Here is a 16789-nt window from a genome sequence, read left to right as displayed (position 1 = left end):
TAATTATAATTCCATATAGAGTCTCCAAAAATAATTTTAATTATAGCACTTTCATTCATATATTTATTTTAAAATTTTATTTATTATGACATTGTAATACTATTTCTATTTGAACCCTATTAAAAAGAACAGGAGATAATGACTATAATAGTAGTTATAAGTTTATAGAGCATGATATAGCAAATCTGCTATGGATGGTTTTTCATTTTTTTCAAAATAGTTATTTTTTACTTCCGTTTTATCTAAACTCCTTTAAGCAATGTGAGGAGAATGATTCATGGATTGAGTGATGGACCGGATCACTTCCAATGTCATGATGATGATGATGATGATGATGATGATGATACTTGTAAATTCATTAGTAAAGTAATATCTCAGGTATGGAATTACCCTATACTAGGGCAGATCTCTTCCTTTTCTAAACTATATTTGCTTAGAGACATGGCTAGAACCATGGCTCTCAAACTTTTAAGCTTTGGAATACTCTCAAAGGTCTTTTGTTTATGTGGGATATATATGTTAATATTTACTATATTAGTAATTAAAACATATTTGAACTATTATGAAAATAGTTTTGAAATGAATAATATGGAAATTCGTTCTGAGTGATAATACATGTATAATAACCCAGTTGAATTGTTTGCCAGCTCAGGGAGGGGAAGGGAAGAGGGGAGGTAGAGAACAAAAATCATGGACATGGAAAATATTTTTAAAAAATAAAATAAAAACTATATTAAAAATAGCTTTGATTTTACTTTCTTCCAGAAAGTGTCTTGCAGACCCACACTTTGAAAACTATTGATTACAACCATATTGAAAACTAAATGACTTGTCCAGAATTAAAGAACTAATATGATTTAGTCACAACTTGAAAGAAGGTTTTTCTCACTTTGAGGGAGACCTCTATTTATAAACATTACTACTTAAATAATGATAACAATAGTAATGGCACTTGAATTCAGCCAGTCACTTTTGATAAGCATTCACTGAGTACTTTTTTATATTGCCAAGTGCGAAAACTAAGTACTGAGGATACAAAGAAAGGCAAAATCATGGTTGCTGTCTTCAAGAAACTTACATTCTAATGTGGGAGACCACACACAAAAATCATGAATATATAAGATATTTGTAACAGCCTTCTTGAGGAATACAATTCTAACATGGAGATACTCTTTGGGGTCATTTTGATTTTGCTCACTTTGCCAGCCAAACCCTTTTTGGGTATGCTCTTTTCCATCAACCTCTTTAATCTGTACTCCTTTGATGATGCTTATCTGTTGGGCAGAAAGTTAACTATTGGCCTACATCTCATCTGTTGTGTCTATCTTGGATTCCATGAATTGAAATGTTGAGAATGAAAATATTTCCTTCTTCTGCTTTCCTTCTTTTACCCTGCTTATAAGAAATGGACCTGAGGGTGTTTGTTTCTGTTTCCTTTTATTTGTCCTCAATTATAGATGCTGCAGAGAGAGGAGGAGAGAGAGAAAGGGAGAGTGGAAGAGGAAATAAGGGAAAGATAGAGAGGGACGAAGAGGGTGTGGAGAGAAGAGAAAGACAGAAACAAATAGAGAAGGAGATAGAGAGAGATGGAGAGAGACACAGAGAAGAGTACAAGACTTTACATTTTAATAAGGAAAGTGAAAATGCAAAGGAATTGGAAAGTGGGATTTGGGGATGAGGATTGGGGAAAGGGTACTTGCTACAGGACAAAGCTGTTGTGGTAGTGAAACAAACCAGGCAGTAAGCAGAACTGTGAATGGAGTAAATATGGTTATGACTTTTAAAGCAAAGGAGGTCTTTACCATGGAACCAATCAGGAAAGGAAGCTTCAATAAATATTTTTGTAATTCAATTTCAAAAGAATAATCATTTTAGTCACATGCTCCATAGAATGTTAAATATAAAAACAAAAACAAAAACTACTAGTAGTATTAGTTCTTGTCATCAAAGCTTTTCTAACTCAATAAAAAGAAGAGATATTAATAATTATGATAATCTAATAATAATAATAATATACTTGCCCACTTGCAATTCCTTTATATTTCTTTTAGATGAAAAAGAGAAATATGAAATGCCAAGTGAATAGCTTTCCTAATTCCAGCAAAGTCAACACTTGTATCATCTAATAACTGTGAAATTTTACTATTCTTTCTCAACTGTCATGGAACATTTTGCTTTCTGTCGCTCAGCTTCTAAGTATCACTGAACAAGTCAATGCCAGTCCTTGTATACTCACTGGTACACATGTAATAGTTTGTCTACTACTGTCATTTCCTTTTCACTCTGACATTGTTGGCTGTGACAAGAAACTTTGGTAATCACCAACAGAAGCAGATGATCATTACACATAAAAGGCTTGACTTGGGTCAGTAAGGAAAGTGATGTCCTTTAAAAAAAAGTCATAAGCTAGACATAAAAAGCTATAATGCTTTTTTCCCCTGTTTATATCACAAACTATAAAATTTTATCTCTGTATGTTTAATTTATATTTACTCAAATTTACAAGTTGTCATAACTGGAATATTTCCTCCATTTAAACCCCACCTTTTAAAATAATTCTCTATATTTTAATGCAGACTTATGGCATTTCTGAATCTAGATTGATAACATTTTATTTGGAGAATTATTATTTGCATCATAAAATACCCCTTTACAAAAGGTTTCACTGTATTATCTTATAAAAACTCATAATTTACTTAAATGTTTATGCATAGATCATTTCCAACTTAAAAGTGGTTAAGGACCAAGAAAGCCAAACATCTGGAAACAAACTTCCTATTTATGTTCAATGGGAAATAAATTTAAGGCAATTGTGCATTATATGTCATATTCATAAGAGTAGTACCTCACTTGTAAGCAACAAATTTGATAATTTTAGCATGTTAAACTATGAATGTGTTTCAGGTGCTTATGTATTAATTTAGGTAAATTTCTACAATATGTTGATAATTGTATATATCTGGTTTGGAGGGTTGATGAATGCCTTGGTGTGATCTTCAGTAGTTTGCCTATGGTAGACACTAGCATTTGCTTTGGTAATATGGTGAGGCTTGTTACTCTAGTTCTCTGACTTGGGACCTTCAGGAAATAGGCTTATGAACTGAATCCATGCCCCATTACAAACATTATTAAAGGATCCTTGGATAAACCTCAAATTTATGTTCTGCATTGTGCCTTCCCTCCCTCATTCTCTTTGGCCATCCATTTCCATTGTATACATCCTGCATGTATGCAGTTTTTCCTCTCCCCTATTTGAATGTGAACTTCTTGAAGACAGGGATTGTGTTATTGCTTTTCTTTGTATCTCTAGTAGGTAGGGCCAGTTAATGCCAAGAACATAATAAATCTTTGTTGACTAAAGAAAGCAGAGAGTCCTTGGGGATTTTCTTATCTATTGTTAGAAAACAGGCTTACCTCAACACAAGAAGACTGAGCATGGTCTTACAAGAAAATCTCAATACAATTTAATGAACTGGAACAATTTCTGTTATATAACTTCATGTTCTCAATGTTTCAAAGATCATGTAATCATTGAATGACAACAAAAATCAGACATAAGCTTGAGTTAAGAAATGAGTGTTCTCCCTCATTAACTCTATTATTCATTACTGTTTCTGACCCAGCATTTAACATTCTTTCTTGAACCAAATATTTTTATTGACTATAATTGGTACATTCTAAGGAGAGACTATATGGAGAATGAGATAGTATAGTGCTAGCCTACACTTACATTAAGACAATTTTACTACAATCTCAAAATTATGAGGACTTGTCTACTTGCTCTAGAGTAAGTTTTGCTCTGCTTATCCATGACCTCTACAGACCATTTTTGTAAGTAAAACAATACAATGGATTTGATAAGATTTGACAGGAAAAAAATTAAACAAACTGAAGGAATCCTCTCCACTGACTCAGCGAATGGCTTCCAACAAGCTGCTAATTTTTTCGCCATTAGAAATAATAGTTATCATTAATGGAGGAATAACAATTAATACTGTAAGGATAGGGGATGGGACAAAAAGAGCCAGAAGAAGGCTGTCGGTGACAGTTACTGACAGTTGGGACCAGAGAGGAAGTCTGGGTAATTCTCTGGAAGAAGAAGGAGGAAGGAGGACTTTTGGTGGAGGACTGAGACAGAGAGGAGGAGAACATCTCAGCTCAAATCCAGTCCTGAGGGCTTCCTGAAGATCCTTCTTTGGACACTGATACCCTGATTGCCTGGCCAAAGGCAGCCCATCGCTTCTCATACAGCAAGACTTCAGATAGCTAAGTTTTTGGACTCCATTTTGGGAGCAATCTCATAGGCTCCTTCCCCCATTACCCAACCTTGCTGAGAGACCCTTTCTGGTCTAACTCACAATTATAGAAAAGGATACAAATAGAAATAGAAGCTGAAGGAGAAGTGGTGAGGGGAGATGCTTGGGAGAAAGAACCCCAAAGGTTCCCACTGGAGTGATGGACCCCATAGGAATAGAGAAGAGGGCACTCCTAAATCCCTCTGCCCTTCACCCCTTTCCCCAATCCCTATATTGATATTAATAAAAGACATTTATTAGTCAGATAGTGTTCCAGAGTGTCTGAGAGATGTTACAATTAAAAATGATAAAGACATATAGTATAAGAGAAATTAATATTTTAATAGCCATGGCCTTGTTGGTGAAATATCTAGGACCGCACTTGACTACCTTTAAATTTACTGTTGGTGCCCATCCTCTTTCTCTCGTATGCCAGCCAGCTAACCAGGAAACCCAAGAGACTTTCTCTAGGCCCTCCTCTGAATTTAAGCTGCCCTATGCATCCCCACGCCCAAAGACCGGAAACTCATTGGAATCATGGGAAATGTAGTCTGAATAGCCCCCATGTGCCCATAGTAAGTCTGCTGGACACTTTCAAATAGCACTTCCCTGAATTCAAAACAGACAGAGATGAGGAGGAGGGGAATCACAGCTTGGTCTGGCTGCCTCCATCTTGGAGCCAGACCACCCTCTGTGAAATTGGCTGATCTTGGGGGAGGCTTGCGTGAACCCCTCCCTCATTCAGTATCAGATTGAGGTCACCCATATCTCCTCTTATAGGGAAGCCTCGCCCCTAACTCCTGTGGGGTTGCATGACCATCCAGGTCACCCAGTTTAGGGGTGACTCCCCTCGAAATCTCCTGCAGTGCATATTCAGTGGAAGAGAGAACTAGAAGAGAGTCTCAGCTTATAGACTCTCTCTGTCTCCCCCTCCATCCATAACATTGGTTGAAGCTCTGTTTATTCTTACAAAAGCAAAAGAAAAATCCCCAAGATATTAAGAACACTTAATAGATCTTGCATAATATAGAAAATACTTAATAATTCAGGATCAATTTACCTAGGAAATTTTTTTTTAAATTTAGAGTTAAAGGGAGATTATACTTCCAAACCAAAAAAACCTATTATGAGCATTAACTACACATAAGGACTTGTTCTGGGCTCTGTTGAAGGCCACAAATTTATTTTATATCCTTTAGAATCCATTCACCTTGCCTAATATAGAGCTGAACAATCACACAAGAAGGACTAGATCAATGATGGCAAACTTTTTGGGGACCCCATGCTATTCCCCACCCACTCCCTAGACTATATGCCTGTGCTCAACCCCTATTGTTTGCCAAGCCCCACCCCCTACTGCATGCCCCACCCCCTGACTGCCTGTAGTACACTACTTACCCCTGCATTATAGGGCGGGATAGGGTGTGGGGAGACTTCACTGCCCCATAGTGTCTCCTTGTGTTTGGGGAGTGGAGCCAAGCTGGCCAAGGCATGCTTTGCACCCCTTACAAACAGCCACTCAAGGATTTGGGGTGGGAGGTAGCTAAGCTTCTATAATAGCTTCGGGGTAGAGGCAACATGGTTATGAGGTAGCATGCCATCTTTGGCATGTGTTCCATAGGTTCACCATCACAGTACTAGATAAATGATGAATATAAAAATATATCATAATGTGTGTTATAACTAATATTGTTCTTTTAAGAGAGGCATTTTGGCTTGGGTATTCTAGTCTAATGAAGTTTTCATCACTAATGCTTCCTTAATCAACCATAAACCATATGCAGAAATATTTGCTAGGTGTTGTGGCATTTAAGGGCAGCTGGTGGTCCAGTAGAAAAAGTATTCAGCTGAGAGTCAGGAAGACTCATCTTTCTAAGTTCAAATCTGACCTTTGAAACTAATAAGCTGTGTAATCCTGGGCAAGTTATTTACTCCAGTTTGCCTCAGATTCCTCATCTGTAAAATGATCTGAAGAAGGAAATGCCAAACCACTCTAATATCTTTGCCAAGAAAACCCCAAATGGGGACATAAAAAGTCAGACACAACTGAGAAATTATTAAAACAATAATGTCTTTCAAATGCTTGACATATTTCTTGTTTCCTTCCTGTCCAGCCACTTTACTTTCCCTAAATTCACTCTTATGATGAACTACACTAACCTATTTGCTATTCTTAAATATTCCATCTCCTGATTCCATGTCTTTTGGAGGGGCTATCTTCATGCATGTAATGCTCTTCTGCTGCACCTCATCCTCCTAGCTTCCATCAAGATGTACTCTAGGAGGCAGAATCAAGATGGCAGCTTAGAAGCAGCAAAAGTTCAGACCTCTGAAAACCCTTCCACACCAATAAAAAACAAAGTGCTTCAAAGGGATATAAAACCAAATCTAACAACAGGACAGAGTTGGAGGATCCTCCTGCTGGATTCAATTTAAAAGGTATGCCAAAAAAAGCCTGAATTCTTGAACTTTTGGGTTCAAGGGAAAGGAAGAAGGAAGGTCCCAGGACCCTTCCTCCACCTATAGTGCTGAGTCACAGGGTTGGCTGGAATCTCTGGGCAGGCAAGGGTTTTTAGTCTACAGAGGGAGTTCCTTGCTGGCACAGCTATGCCAGGCTCAGGGCATTGAACAGATGTAGCAGGGAGGCAGCTGGAAGAGAAGCACAGAGAGGGCAGCCTAGTCATAGCCAAAACACTCCATCTTGCCCCCACCCCCTTTCTTGAGATTTTGGCCTCAAAACACATCCAGCTCTGCACATCAATTTCACCCTGACTTGATCTTATCAATAGGGCAGATAAAAAGTCTTCAGAGGGCAGGGAAGCTCCAACATCCCTCCCCCATAGACTGCACTGATAGTAGCTGTAAACACCTACACCTTCAGCTTCTGCTGCCAGCTGGGGAAGATCTGACCTCAGGACTCATTAATACCATTTGCCTAACTTAGTCAATTAACAGAGCAGAGAAGAAGCCTGTTCAGGTCAGAATATCCCAAACCCACAGATCCAGCAATTTAGTTAGAGGAGCAAGATTATACTCAATGACATGGGGAAAAGAAGGAAAAAAAATATGAGTAAACAACATAAAAAGAAAAAAAAGGAATTACAATCAACAGCTTCTATCCAGATAATGACTAAAGAGCAAATGGAACAGAGGAGGACCAAGGAACACCAAGCAAGAACACAAACTCCAGTGAATTGGACACAGGCTTTGGAAGAACTCAAAATACAATTTAAAAAAACAATTAAGAGAGGATGAAGACAATTGGAAAAAGAGCTTAAAAATCAAAATAAGTCATCTGGAAACATAAAATAGTGTCTTGAAAGTGAGAATTGATCAGCTTGAATATAAGGCAAAGAAGGTGAAAGATGACCTATGAAGTAAATCATACCAGAAAGAGAAGGATGACCAAAAATCCAGGGATTAAATTCAGTCTTTAAAAATTAAAATCCAACAACTAGAAGCAAATAACTTCACAAGACAGCAAGAATCTATAAAACAAAATCAAAAGAATGAAAAAATTGAGGAAAATAGGAAACACCTTGTAAAGATTGAAATTAATATTCAATGCCTCCAAAGTATGATATTTATAAGGATTTTTATTTAAAAGGCCCTGGGGAAGACCCTAACTCACCCTTCACCACGACGCCTTCTCTCCAAAAAAACCCTCCAACACGCCCCCAATCACCATATTAAAAACAGCCTGCAAAACCCACAACCAATAGGAAAAGGCCAAAGGCCTTATGGGTATGATGAAAAGGAGTTTTGGTAATGTAGTTTTAACTCACAACCAATAGGAAAAGGCTTAAGGAATTATGGGTAATGTAGTTTTAAAGGGAGTACAAGGTATTTTCAACTTTACATTCCCCCCTGTGATCCTTTGGGAGACAAGTCTCCCCAATGGATCATGAAAACAATCAAATTAAAGTTTACAATAATTCAGAGATAAAAGGGAAATAAAAGGGAGAAAGAACAAAACCAATGTTCAATGCATTGACAATAAGCCATATAGGGGGCAGTCCCCTTTTTCTGGCATAAAGTGTCCATTCAAAATAAATACATTCAACCTCCCAAAGTTCAAATTCGCTATGTCTCGAAATTCACTCTGGAATTCTTGCAGCAGTGTGTGGTCTTTGCATGCATCTTCATGGCATCTTCTGGATTCTGGGAGGTAGTCTTCTGTTCTAAATTAGGGTCTAATTCAAGTCCAAATTTACAGAAGTAACATAGTCACCCAGAGGAGAACAACTTAACATTTCCCCCCTGAGGAAAATATGGGGATACACATGGGAATCACACAGGAATACATGGTCAAGGCATAAGGTATATGAATCAATTCTCAAAACACCAAAAAGTCCAAAGAAAAAATAAAAAGTAAAAAAAAAGAAAAAGAAAGGAGAAAAAAAACCCTCTGAGGAAAATACAGGATATTTTTTTAAAAAATGTGTGAAAGAAAAAAATTCTAGGAATAAGAAAAAGGAAAAAAAAATTCACAAATCAAAGCAGGTTCCTGTAGCAATCCATGTCCCATAAGCTTTGCAACGACAATCACTCACTAACCCAATTTAGCAGCCTGGACTACAGTAAGTTGTCACATCATAAAAGAAATGGAAAAAAGGAAACTAGATGTCGAGACAAATGAGAAATAGCATTTCTGGTGCAATACTTTTCTTCACTTCAGATATAATGGAGCCAGAACAATCGATGTTGAGTACTTGATATCAAGTGCGGTACAAGGAAGTCCTACATCTTAACATATGCTAAGCGTCGCAACCTCGAGTCTCACACAGTCTTTACATGGAATGTCATCAATCCCTGTAGGATTAGTTCAGTCTCTTTCTTTTATGTGCTCATTTGCACTTTGCAGGTCAAAAACTCTGTGCTCCTTAGTGGTTCGATTTCCCTTGGATTAGACATAGTCATCGAGCAAAAATCTCATAATAGTTAAATAACTAGTGGCAGGTTTCTATAGTCCAAAACTTTTTGGGTATAAATTCATATGCTAGGCAAATGGGCATCTTAGCTTATTCTTATTGCAAAAATCAAAACAGTCAAGAGTATTTAATGCTGGTGACATGCTCCAAATGTAAAAAAAAATGAGGGAAAAGGAAAAAAAATCAACTACTGTATTGCACATGTAGGAAGAAAAACCAACAACAAAAAATGTGTAGTTTTTACACAATCACAGAGGTAAAGAATAGAGGTTAATTTGTAAGAAATAAAATTCATTTCCTCCTTAACTAGCCATGATCCCTAGTGTGACTGCAAATGAGGTAGACAAAGTGATGTGGATGCAAATGAGGCATACAAAGCAATAATACATTCGAGAAAGTGCAAAAGGAATGACAAAGAACATAAAATGTTTTTGAAAGGCACATCAAGTCAATTAGGTCACTAATACAGATATTATGTTGTGAGGTAGTATATGCATTATTCAAGTACAAGGATCAATCAAATAAAGAGCAACAAAATAGTGCAAAATTCAGCAATAGAGCATTCTCATCACAATAGGCAAATACAATCAATAGTCAAATATAATAGATGCAGGTAATAATACTTAGTACAGAGAATTATTCATTATCAATAGGGGCTACTCATTTCACGTGACTGCAATGAATCCATGAGTCCCTCTCCCCAATTTTAATGGCTGTTGGTGTAGTTAATAGGACCTGGAATGGTCCATCATAAGCAGGTTCAGTTGACCCAGTACACATTATCACCTGGGTGCAAATCATGAAGCGAGAAATCTAAGGGGCCTGCTTGAACAGCAACTCCAGAGTCATGGAGTTCTCACAATTGTTTGTAATTGTCTGATATAAGTGGCAACGGTTGTATCCCCTCCTAACAATGAAGTATAGGCAGGGTTGAATGGTTGTGCCTGAATAGGTGGATGTCCAAATAGCATCTCAAATGGTGAGACGTGTAAATCGCCTCTGGGTCTGCTTCTGAGATAAAAGAAGGCCAGAGGTAGAATTTCAGGCCATTTCAAATGAGTCTCCGTGCATAATTTGCCAATCATAGTTTTAAGTTCCTTATTCATCCTTTCAACTTGGCCAGAGCTCTGGGGATGATATGGTGTATGAAACTTAGGAGTTATCCCCAAACATGAATAAATTTGTGATAAGACTGAGTCAGTAAAGTGAGTCCCTCTATCAGAATCAATATGTGCTGGCAGGCCAAAACGAGGAATAATCTCTTTCAAAAGGATTTTGGCAACAAAAGCCTCTGTGGCCTGAGCCATAGGAAAAGCTTCAGGCCGCCTGGTCAGTTTATCGACTATGACCAGAAAAAACTTATAGTGTCCAGCTTTTGGCATAGAGATAAAATCAATTTGCAAATGTTCAAATGGTGTGTAAGCTAGAGGACGTCCACCAAAAGCTTTTTCTCGAAAAGTGTGCTGATTAAAGGCCTGGCAGGTGGGACAAGTTGTACATATTTTGGAAGCAATTGTAGTTATTCCAGGTGCTATCCATACTCTTTTAACAGAGTCTACAATGCCTTGGGTGCCAAAATGACCATGTTTATGGATAGAACGACAGATTTGGTTATAGAAAGCCCATATTCCATTTATCTGTTTTGTTTTAAATCTCTGCTTCCATTTTCCCACTTCCTTGTCATTATAGGAAAGGGATAGATCCAAATTATCAGTAATTGTTAGTGGCATAATTAACTCAGGTCCTTCTAAGGCTGCTAGTTTGGCTGCAGCATCTGCTCGATCATTTCCCCTGGAGACAGAGTCAGTGCCACCTGTGTGTGCAGAGCAGTGAACAACAGCTATGGCTTCAGGGAGTTGGATGGTAGAAAGAAGTTCAGTGATAAGGTCTGCATTGGCAATACACTTTCCAGTTGATGTTAAGAATCCCCTTTGAAGCCATAACATGCCGACAGCATGACATATGCCAAATGCATAACGGGAGTCTGTGTAAATTGTGACCCTTTTGTTCTGTGCAATGATACAAGATTGTTTTAAAGCTGTGAGTTCTGCACCTTGTGCACTCACATGTGAGGGCAAAGAAGCTGACCATAGAGTCTCCAATTCTGTAACTACTGCAGCTTCTGTGTAGCGCACACCCTCTCTCATAAAAGAAGAACCATCTGTAAATAATATTAAATCAGGATTATCCAAAGGGGTGTCCAGTAAACCACTACAAGGTTTATCAACAGTGGACACCAAAGATGTACAATCATGTAAAGGTTCTTCAGAAATTGGTAAGTCAGGGAGCAAGGTCGCAGGATTAAGAGCTCCACAGCGTTTTAATGTGATATGTTCATTATTCAGTAGGGTTATCCCATATCTCGTAATCCTTTGATCAGTAAATGCTTGAGTTCTATGTCTTAATAACAATGCCTCTACCTCGTGTGGGCATATTATGGTCAGAGGGCATCCTAATACCAAATCAGCAGATTTTGTCACTAATAAACCTGTGGCAGCTACTCCTCTAAGGCATGGTGGTGCTCCTGCAGCTACTGGGTCCAGCTGGGCTGAATAATAGGCTACTGGGCATTGATAAGGCCCCAAAAGTTGAGTTAGAACACCTGAGGTTATTCCTTTCCTTTCATGGACATATAAAGTAAATGGTTTGTCATAATTTGGGATACCGAGAGCAGGGGCAGACAGGATAGCACGTTTTAAATTTGAAAGAGCTGTTCGGTGTTCCTTTTCCAATTTAAGTGGTTCAGGGACTGTGTTTTTTGTGAGTGCTACAAGGGACTTAGTGATTTCTCCATAGCAGGGGATCCACTGCCGACAAAATCCTGTTGCTCCAGTATTGCCCTCAATTGTTTTTAGTGGTAGGATCACTTAAGTTTTGGATACTTTCAATACGTTGTGGAGAAATTAAACGGGACCCAGCAGTTAAAATAAATCCTAAATATTGCACTTTTGGGAAACATCACTGAACCTTTTCTTTTGAGATTTTGTGGCCTCTTTTATGTAATTCTAAAAGAAGATGTTTACTGTCTTCTTGACATGTTGTGGCATCTGGTGAGGCCAAGAGTAAATCATCTACATATTTAATTAACTTGCTGTTTTTAAATATAATATTGTCTGTGTCTTGGCTCAAAATCTGTGCAAAAAGGGTTGGGCTTTCGACATACCCTTGGGGTAAACGTGCCCATGTCCATTGAGAACCTTTCCAGGTGAAAGCAAAGATATGTCTGGAGTCCTCATGTATAGGTATGGAAAAGAAGGCTGAGCACAAGTCTATTACTGTAAAGTATGTAGCTGTGCTAGGATATTGGAGACTACAGGGTGTCTCTTTTTAGCATGATTGTTCACTGCCCTCAAGTCCTGGACAAATTGATAGAGATGCTTGCCATCAGGCCCCAATTTTGGCTTTTTAACAGGCAGGATTGGAGTATTGTATTCAGATTTACAGGGAATTATGATGCCTTGGTCAATCAGTGAATTTATCACTGGGGTAATGCCCTCTATTGCCTCCTTCGAGAGAGGATACTGAGGAATGGAAGGAGGTGGGCTAGATTTTGTTTTAATTTGGACAGGGACAGCTGATTTAAGTATGCCAACATCAGAAGGTGATGTGGCCCAGAGAGACTCAGGTATATCTGTTGGGATTTCAAAAGTGGGAGACCCCTGTATCTCATGACTATCTGAAAGTAGCACAGGGAGCAAAGTTAAGGATTCCTCAGGCAATTCCAGTGACATAGAGCCATCTGGAGAGCAATTTATTGTGACTCTAAGCTTGCATAAAAGATCTCTCCCCTTTATCTCAAGCTATTGAAGAAAATCTGGAGCCATGGACTAAAGCATGGGATGACAGTATAATTAATAACAACCCACTTCTTCATGATCCATACTCTATAATCAATAATGATTACTTTGAAGACCTAAAGAAATATTGTTTTCACAGAAATATCGACCAATCAACCCCATTGAAATTTGTCCATACTTCTGTTCATGGAGTAGGCCATGACTTTGTACAGTCTGCTTTCAAGGCATTTGACTTTGTTCCTCCTGATGCTGTTCCTGAACAGAAAGCTCCTGACCCAGAATTTCCAACAGTGAAATACCCAAATCCTGAAGAGGGTAAAGGTGTCTTGACGTTATCATTTGCTTTGGCTGAAAAAACACAGGCTAAAATTATTTTAGCAAATGATCCAGATGCTGATAGACTTGCAGTAGCAGAACAGCAAGAAAATGGTGAATGGAAAGTGTTTTCTGGAAATGAGATGGGAGCTCTTTTAGGTTGGTGGCTCTTTACCTGTTGGAAGGAAAAGAATCAAGATCAAAATGCTCTTAAAGACCTGTACATGTTATCCAGCACAGTTTCTTCAAAGATTCTGAGGGCCATTGCCTTGAAAGAAGGTTTTCATTTTGAGGAAATGTTAACGGGCTTTAAGTGGATGGGAAATCGAGCAAAACAACTAATAGACCAGGGAAAAACTGTTCTTTTTGCATTTGAAGAAGCTATTGGCTATATGTGCTGTCCTTTTGTTCTGGACAAAGATGGTGTCAGTGCTGCTGTTATAAGTGCAGAATTGGCTAGTTTCCTAGCAACTAAGAATATGTCTTTGGCTCAGCAACTAAAAGCCATCTATGTTGAATATGGCTATCATATTACCAAGGCGTCATACTTTATTTGCCATGACCAAAACATCATCCAAAACTTATTTGAAAATCTTAGAAATTATGATGGAAAGAACAATTACCCAAAGACTTGTGGCAAATTTGAAGTTTCTGGAATTAGGGATCTTACCACTGGCTATGATAGCAGCCAACCTGACAAAAAAGCTATTCTTCCTACGAGTAAAAGCAGCCAAATGATTACTTTTACCTTTGCAAATGGAGGAGTGGCAACTCTAAGGACCAGTGGAACAGAACCCAAAATCAAATATTATGCTGAACTCTGTGTGCCTCCTGGAAACAGTGACCATGAACAGCTAAAGAAAGAATTAGAAGAACTCGTCAGTGCCATTGAAGAATATTTCTTTCAGCCAGAAAAAAACAAGCTACAGCCTAAGTCGGAGTAAAACATTATTACACTGTTAACGCTTATTCTGCAGTTATGTTGAACTTCACTTATAAAGCAATATTTTTAGAAACCAAATAATGCAAATTGTGACTAAGATGTTTACATTTTTACAGATAGATCCGTTTCTTATTGTCTCTAGTTTCTCTAAATAGGGGTGAAAACAGGCATAGCAAAACATTTTTTTTCCTCAACTTTATAAAGTGTGATTTTACTAGGACCAAGTGTATAAAGTTCTTTCTCTGGGCTTCAGATGATATAATAGGTTAAATGCCTTTATTTGCATAAATGACTTTTCTGTATGATGCTGGCTTTCTCTCAAACCTAGTTTAATGGAAAATAACCAAAAATCTAGGTGTTTACATTTTTTGAAAGAGGGCAGTTCTTGCCTGTTGTGTAGAATGGCAAACTAGTTACTATGTACATTTAGGCTTACTTATGAAGTACAATGCTACTTAAGAAATGTGAAGGGAAAGAACAAAAGAAATGTTTTACTCACAATCAGGAAAACATTAAGTGAGTCAAAGCAGCTAAGTGCATTCTTTAAAGACATGTTTAAAAGTAGTGATTAACAATCTTTGTTTCAAAAACACCATTGTATGTTGCATGTATTGAAAAATTTCAACAATTTTTATGTTATTTTAAAATAAAATATATTTTGTTTACTGTCAAAAAAAAAAAAAAAGATCTCTCCCCAGCAGGTTTATAGGGGAGCCAGGCATCAATAGGAAGGAGTGCTCCACATTTAGGGGCCCTATGGCTACTGTTCTAGGGGAGAGATTTGGTACCATTTGGGGTTTGACTGATACCCCCACTATACTTATTGCTCCTAAGGAATTGCAATATGGGTCTGGTGTACTCTTCAATACAGATCTGGAAGCTCCAGTGTCCACAAGACAGTCATAATAGGCATTACCAACCTTTAATGTTACATAAGGCTCGTCAGTATGGGGGGGGCAGTGGATGGGGACAACAGGTAGTAAGGCATCAGGGTCTGGAAAATGAAAGGTTGTATCCTTTGATCCCTGTGCCTCAACCCCCCCCACCCTGTACACCTTCATAATATTTGGGTGAGCCCATGGGCTCCTCCTTGAGGGGCAGTACCACCCTGGGTGGTTTGGGGGCGAGCGCCACTCAAGATATACTGCTCTGGAGTCATTTGGTATGAGTTATCAATTGCCTGATCCATATATCTAGATTTGTTACTAGTCCTAAAGTCACGATCCCTGAAATCATTGTTTCTATAATCGTTATTATTTCTATAATTTCTATAATCATTATCTCTACAATTTCTATAATTGTTATTATTTCTATAATTATAATTATTTCTAAAGTTGTAATTTCTGAAGTTATAATTTCTAGATGCCTGATTCCAAGTCCTACAGTTCATCAATATATGACCCCTTCTTCCACAAAATTGGCATATAAGGGGCTGAAATTTAGATTCATGGAGAGGGGCAATTGCCATTGGTTTAGTAGCAGACTCTTGTAGTCTTTTTTCAGCTCTATTGCTTACAACAGAGTCAGTCAAGGAGTCTAGTCTCTTATTAAACATGTCCATATTCTTTTTAAATACGTCCAATAAACTATTACTCTCTTCCTGTTTCTCTTTATAGTTGTTAAAGACATAAACAGCAGTTCTCCTTAACTCATCAAGGTCCATTTCGGGCCATGTAGGGCAATTTGTTTTAAAATGATCTACAATCTCTTTACGAGAGTTATGGACAAATTGTTCCTTTATTTGCCTTACATCCTTTTCAACAGAAAGGTCAAGTTCCATGTATCTATTTCCCAGTTCAATGATCCTGTCCATGAATTGGGAGGGTGTCTCATCATCGGATTGTGTAATGCTTTTAAATTTGGGCCAAGCCTGAGGTTTCTCAGCACATGCTCGCATTGCTCTTAGAAGGGCACCCCTAGCAAGATGTAAGTCTGAGTAGTCTTTGCGATCATTATACTGCCAGTTAGGATCTTCAGATGGCCAGCGTACTGCATTAAGTCCTCAGGGTTTGTTAGCATGGGCAAGAATTTTAGTCCTCTCCCTTTCCATTAGGAAAGTTCGGAGCAATTTTTCTGTGTCTTTATACGTAGGCTCATAATCATAGAAAATATCCTCAAATTTTCTTATTACTGTTAAAGGTTCTTCCGTGAAGGACTGGCAATTTTCTCTGAAATCTTTTATGTCCTGGCTTGTGAAAGGCTTGTATTGTTTCAATGTGACCACATCCCCATCGGGTGCTATTGTGGACACTTCCCATAAGGGAAAAAGGCCTGCACGGGAATCATTTACTGACTGTGGGTAGGCCATGTTAGCCAGAAGTTGCATAGCATGAGCAAATTGGTTTAAAGTGTGAGAGAAGAGTTTCTGTACCTGAGATATAGTAGAGGGACCTGGTAGTCCTATGTTAGAGGAAACAGGTATGCAAAAATCAGGCCTGTTTTGGGAAGAATCCTCTTCTGTCATTTTAGCTTATAAGTGATACACTATCTGGTTCATTTGAACTTGCA

At 38.1% G+C, this 16789-nt stretch overlaps 1 protein-coding gene across 1 annotated transcript; it reads left to right on the top strand.

Moving 5' to 3' along the window:
• The first annotated feature begins 270 nt into the window (after positions 1–270).
• LOC123241677 (phosphoglucomutase-2-like) lies at positions 271–14282 on the top strand. The gene is made up of 2 exons (XM_044669249.1): positions 271–349; positions 12994–14282. The coding sequence occupies exons 1-2, from the start codon at positions 271–273 to the stop codon at positions 14280–14282; spliced, it is 1368 nt and encodes a 455-aa protein (XP_044525184.1).
• Positions 14283–16789: the final 2507 nt, after the last annotated feature.

This window comes from Gracilinanus agilis, chromosome 3, assembly GCF_016433145.1.
Source record: "Gracilinanus agilis isolate LMUSP501 chromosome 3, AgileGrace, whole genome shotgun sequence".
In the NCBI taxonomy this organism is placed as follows: Eukaryota; Metazoa; Chordata; class Mammalia; order Didelphimorphia; family Didelphidae; genus Gracilinanus; species Gracilinanus agilis.
This window is presented reverse-complemented; position numbering and strand designations above follow the sequence as displayed.

Bases quoted from the DNA above. Each gene is read 5' to 3' on its own strand.
- LOC123241677 (XM_044669249.1), top strand. From the start codon at position 271: ATGATTCATGGATTGAGTGATGGACCGGATCACTTCCAATGTCATGAT. The intron at 350-12,993 runs GTAAATTCATTA...TGTGACTCTAAG, and splicing joins TGATGATGATGATGATACTT to CTTGCATAAAAGATCTCTCC.